This window comes from Egretta garzetta, unplaced genomic scaffold (assembly GCF_000687185.1).
Source record: "Egretta garzetta isolate BGI_Z169 unplaced genomic scaffold, ASM68718v1 scaffold251, whole genome shotgun sequence".
Lineage (NCBI taxonomy): Eukaryota > Metazoa > Chordata > Aves > Pelecaniformes > Ardeidae > Egretta > Egretta garzetta.
In genome coordinates, this window is record NW_009258952.1 from 4,965,015 (window position 1) to 4,971,014 (window position 6,000).

General features: G+C 37.6%; 1 protein-coding gene across 2 annotated transcripts in view; it reads left to right on the top strand.

Annotated features, from left to right (window-relative positions):
- The window catches only part of STAU2 (staufen double-stranded RNA binding protein 2), a 174,140-nt gene that overhangs the window by 64,717 nt on the left and 103,423 nt on the right, over nucleotides 1-6,000 (top strand). For both annotated transcript variants that reach the window (XM_035890092.1, XM_009634492.2), the window contains exon 9: nucleotides 2,691-2,828. In XM_035890092.1, the coding sequence (XP_035745985.1) occupies nucleotides 2,691-2,828 (138 nt within the window). The remainder of the gene's footprint in view (nucleotides 1-2,690; nucleotides 2,829-6,000) is intronic.

The window sequence follows — 6,000 nt, forward strand, 5'->3', positions numbered from 1 at the left end:
AATTCATACAAAACCAGAGTGTCATCTGAAGTAATTAATCTTCCAAATGATCTAACAAAAGTAGCCGTATAGTGTCCATGTATTTATGAAGCATCACTACCTAGTCTCAGCACTGAACGACTGATCAGATTAACTTGTCATCTGTTCAGTGCAGAAGACGAGGCCTTGGAAATGGCCAAAATCTGCTACATTTCATTTTATTTTAGGAATATTATTTTGTGAGGAAGTAGTTAAACTCTTTGTACATGATTTTCTGTTGTCTGACATGTTGGATAGTCATTTAGGCGTACATAAGGACACATTAATAGGCATTCATACTCATTTTAGCTTGATGTAAATAATGGTGGAGAGTTGCTCACTTTCTGTCTGGTGTTGCAGAGTCACTTTTGCCCCATGCTATGCAGATCAGGAACCTTGAGATTTCAATTGCAGGAAAAACCAGGAAACCTTCATGTCCAAAACCTGTGCTTCAGAATATAGTATTAGGACCTAAATTCCACCTCTTCTTCTGTATTTGCTTCTTGTTAGTTTAAAAAAAAAAAGAAAAATTCAATTTTTCTGAATTATGTTATCCACAGCTTGCACTATGTTAGGCTGGACAGCATTATACCAGTATGGCTTGAACTCAATCTTCATTGAGTGTTACATTGATAGAAGTAAATCAGTACTAACTTTACTAAAAGTGTGACTACTAGAAATCTGTATACTTGGTACACCGAGTGCAGAGTTCTGTAGGAGCAGCCAACAGAAAAGCCATCTAAAATAAGCAAATACTTTGGAGAGTGCAAAGCTGGGTTTGGAAAATGTACAAAGGGCTTACTTCATCATCTTCCTCTTTTCATTTGCCTTCAAAACAGAATGAGTGATTTTTCAAAAAAAACCCCACCCTAGGTTAATCAAATACCCAGCTCCTACTGAAATTCTGGGGATCCAGTTCTCAAAAACTTCTAAGCAAAAATGAGCATAAAAATTATTTAATGGAAAACCACCAGCGTTAATGCAGCTTTAAAGCTGCAAGATTTGAAAAGGCTCTTGGCTCTGGCTGTCTTATTTTGGAAAGTTTTTCTCAAGAAAGATGCTAAGGGTATAATAATATAAAAATGTCTTGTATTACCATATACCATTTACATTACAGTCCTAAACTGAACTATCCAAAGTTGGCCATGTTAGAAAGAGACATTAATAGTCAAAATAACCTGGATATGTAGAAGGTTTTTATTTTTCAATTATCCAAACTTCTGAAATGCTTTCAGTGTGCCCATTTCTTTTAATTTAACCTGCACATGTTTTAAGCATCAAACAAAGTGGCAACAATAACTTCTTTTTATTTGTATATGTATTTATGAGGCTATATCTTATGGCCTGCACTTTATTTAGCCTGCTCTGCATTTTGTCTCTGCCTGGCTCCTTGCCCACGCAGCTGCCCTTGCACATGACATTGTCTTAATTCTTTCACCTACATCTTCTCTAACAACTTCAGCAGTTATGCTATGAAGGATCTGCTGCACAGCTTGCTTAGTATAATATCACTCTCTGGTCTTTGCCTTCAGTTGCTGATCATCTCTTTAGGTTCTGGACCACTTGTTTGTTCTTATTTGAGAAGCTCAAACAAGCATGACTGCTGATATTCTCTTCTGCAAATGGCTTCGTGAAAAGGGCAAATCTCAATAACACAGAAACAATTCTACATTCAAATGCCATTTACGTTTGCGAGTTCTTTCTTGGTGTTAGGGTATATAAATCATTTAAATATGATTTCAGATAAATATTCTGGGGTCTTAATTTCTTCTCTTTTAAGACAAACAAGTATTTTCATAGCTATTTGCTTTGAGAGAGCATTTGCCATGTGAGTAGTATTGTATTAAAAGGATTTCAGAACTAGGTGGTTTATAAGGACTGTAGGTTTCCACCTGTCTGTGTAATCCTGGACAGACCAGTTCTCAGTCCTTTTGGTTTCCCCCCATCAGATCAATTCCCCCACCAACCATACATTTTGACATATTATTGTGAGAATTATTGCCTGTTAAGCATTTGAAATACTTTGTAGGTGGCTCACAATTTGCAACACTTCTAGCTATTGGAGATATTCCTCTCTGCCTTTTCTAGCTTCACTACATAAAACTATTTTGAGGGCAAATTCCTATGACATGCAAACAGAGTAAACCTTCCACACCTTTAGTTGCAGTGTAGGATGAAAGGCAGGAGTGCTGAGAAGGAAGGCTGAGAGAGGCAGCTTCCTTGTTATATGGCAAAACTTTTTTGTCCCCCTGTAAATCCCACCTCTTCTTAGCATAGTGCATGTTCCAGCATTGTAGCAACCTATTTTAAGGTGCTAGGGGGAAGGATCATGGAAATGGGGCAATGAGATATAATTGATTGATGAATCTGCTAATTTTCACCCATCCCCATAGGACCTCCGTAGATAAATGAGGGTATTAGTGGCTTACAGAGGCTTGATATGCCCACTACCTGCAGCAGTGCCAGCCAATAGGTGCAGATTATTTGATGTAGTTTTGAGCTTGAGTATTCTTACCTTCTGTTTCATGATCAGAAGATGGGGAGAAATCTACTTCTAATTCTTTCAGAGGGAGTATTAAAGAAGAGGTAGCCCTAGTAAATGATTTATTGAAGCAGCATTGTTCTATGGATATACGCTGAAATAATGGTTCTTTCTCTTAAACCTTTTTTAGACTGGACCAGAATACGGTCAAGGAATGAATCCCATCAGCCGTCTGGCTCAGATCCAACAGGCCAAAAAGGAGAAGGAGCCAGAGTATGTTCTACTTTCAGAGAGAGGAATGCCTCGCCGTCGAGAGTTTGTTATGCAGGTATCATCTGCTGTCACGTTAGAGATAATGCCCTTACTATGTTATGTTCAAACTCAAGCAAAGTGGGGCCGTAATATGAAGCGGATGCCTCTGTGTTTATCTCTTTGCTTTACGGTCAGTTATACGAGAAGAGTATGAAACACAGTATCAGAAAGCCAGTTTGAACTTCCGTCTTTCTTGTGGTGAAACAAATGGCAATTAGGTTATGTGCCTTCTAGATGCTTTTCTTGTAGTTGTTCTGCATTTTTATACTCTTCTTATTTTTATTTCACCTGGTGGTTTCTATCTTGACCCCTGATATTACTGTTGGTTCATGATTTATTGACTTTTACTTGTCTTCTTGAAAAAAATTTTTTTGTGCTATGGGTGATCAGAGGATTGCAATACAGACAAGTATTCTGAAATATGGATATGAATATCACCAAGCATTTTGGTTTAAAAAAATAGTGTAAATCTTGTAAGAACTCCTTTCAGATTTTCAGTTTCTTTGTGGCTTTATTTATACCTGAAATACCACCAAAAAAAAAAGCCTTCCATGAAGTGTTTTAGCCTGTCCAGTTAAAGGCTCTGGACCTAATACAGGAACAGTAGATAGTTAATATTTCTTTAATTTTTAAATTAAGAACATTCACAAAGATTTGATATAACTGTGATATTTTGTTAGATAGCACAACAGCAGGTTAAGAAAGATTAGGAACAGGAAAGAATTCTTTTCTCTTGTGTTTTCACTCAGGGATAATTTCATGCCGGAACAATTCAGAACAGCATACCTGAACATGTTTTTACTTGTCTGCAAACCATGCCAAAATGTCACTTCTGATCACAAGCAGAATTTATGACATTCCAGCACCTCCTTCTCCAGCAAATTAGTTATGTTTTCACTTAAATCTTTAAGTCCCTCCTTCTGTCTATCCAGATAGGCTAGCAATCTTCATTTCCTTGGACCTCAGTGGTCTTTCTTGATGATTTATTATTTTTCTCTCTGAAGCAAAAGAAGATCTTGTGTTGCTTTTGTTGCAGAATCTTATTTATTAGTATAAACTTGGATCTCCAGCTTTTTATGCTATGTGGAAGTATTTGAAAGAGTGATCCTATCACTGACCGTGCCTTTTCCCTTGCTCAGACCCCCGTGGGAGTGTCCACAGTTAGTAATGGTTGTGTGAGGCATCAGAAGAGGACTGTGTGATGCAGGCCAGTATTAGAAAGATGGGCTGAGAATTTGGTTTTCCACTGGAGGAGTTTCAATAAAGGCAAAATCTTTGGTTTGAATGAAAAAAAAAAAAAAATCATCTTGAAAGCAGTGAATACGTAGAAGTTTCCCTTGTCTAAGAAGACTTGTGAAAGAAAGAGTCAAAGAAATTCTGTAGATCAGTTGCTTTATTATGTATATTTGTAAACACTGTAGCCCTGTTTTTACCCTTTCGTGATATTTTCATACTAAAACTACAGTGCTGTTTCTCCCGCCTTCAGGAAGTCTCAGTGGATTCATTATGACATGCAAAAAAACCTTATCAGAATAAAAAGCCTGTGTATAAACTACTTAAACAATGTTTTCATTTAATTTAATTGAATGTGGAAGTAAAATATCCAGAGATAATATGTTCATTTTTATCTGTCACACCAAGAGCAAGTTTAGATGTGATGAAATGGATCCAATTACTTGTCCTGACCACTAGATAAACAGAAGAAAACCTCTGATGACATTAGTTGGTGTTCTGTTCCCAAAGTTAATTTCAGAAAGCTCTTTCTTTTTGTAGTCAGGCCTTTAATCCTTGATAGAGGTTATAATAATAGCTAAACCAGTTTTACAGGTCTGAGAAATAGCAGCACATTGATTTATTGTGAGCAAAGTTATAAATTATCATTTTGTCTTGTCCCATTAAAGTGCCTCAATTTTATTGCATATAAACTTGTAGCAGATTGGCTGTTTTCTAATTTTGATTGTGGAACTGCATAGATGGTAAGGGTTTTATTTCAAGATTATTAATATTTCTGTCTTAGGTAGCTGAATTTTTTGTTTAATTGTATATGTGCTTTGAAGGGACATTCATGACCACTGTTATTTATTTACAACCTCTGCTTTGTATGTAGAATTAATAGGCATTTGACTAAAGAATAATTAAAACTTATAGGAAAATATATACATGACAATTTGAGGAAAGCGAATAATTATTGAATAACATAAATTACTAAATAACATGTAATATTTATTTAACAATTGTATGCCTATTTTTACAATTTTTTTAAAGCTCCTTCCAGACTGTTTCAGGTCTTTGACCTCTAAGGTTTCTTTTATTCAGATCACCTTGACTATTTTATTATTTTTATTTTATTTTGGTTTCCTTTTTTTAACACACTGTTGAAACCATATGCTATTTTAAGAGAAAATTTGGCAAATAAAATGGCTTAATGGGCAGAATTGAAATATAGCTATGAATATATTGCATAAGTGAATAGCAATGACAGTGCTAATATCGCAAACCAGACACATACAGCTTCAGGAGTTCAAGAGTAGTACCACAGAATCACAGAATGGCAAGGATTGGAAGGGACCTCGGGAGATCATCCAGTCCAACCCCCCTGCTAAAGCAGGTTCACCCAGAGCATGTTACACACGACTTCGTCCAGGCGGGCTTTGAGTATCTCCAGAGAAGGAGACTCCACAACCCCCCTGGGCAGCCTGTTCCAGTGCTCTGTCACCCTCAGAGTAAAGAAGTTTTTCCTCATATTCAACTGAAACCTCTTATGTCTCAGTTTGTACCCATTGCCCCTTGTCCTGTCGCTGGACACCACTGCAAAGAGTCTGGCTCCATCCTCGTGACTTCCACCCTTAAGATATTTGTACGTGTTGATGAGGTCCCCTCTCAGTCTTCTCTTCTTCAGGCTGAACAAGCCCAACTCTCTCAGCCTTTCCTCATAGGGGAGGTGCTCCAGTCCCTTTATCATCCTAGTTGCTCTCTTCTGGACTCTTTCTAGGAGTTCGTCATATTTCTCGAACTGGGGAGCCCAGAACTGGACACAGTACTCCAGGTGGGGTCTCACCAGGGCAGAGTAGAGGGGGAGGATAACCTCCCTTGACCTGCTGGCCACACTCCTCTTAATGCACCCCAGGATACCATTGGCCTTCTTGGCAACAAGGGCACACTGCTGGCTCATGGTCAGCTTGTCATCC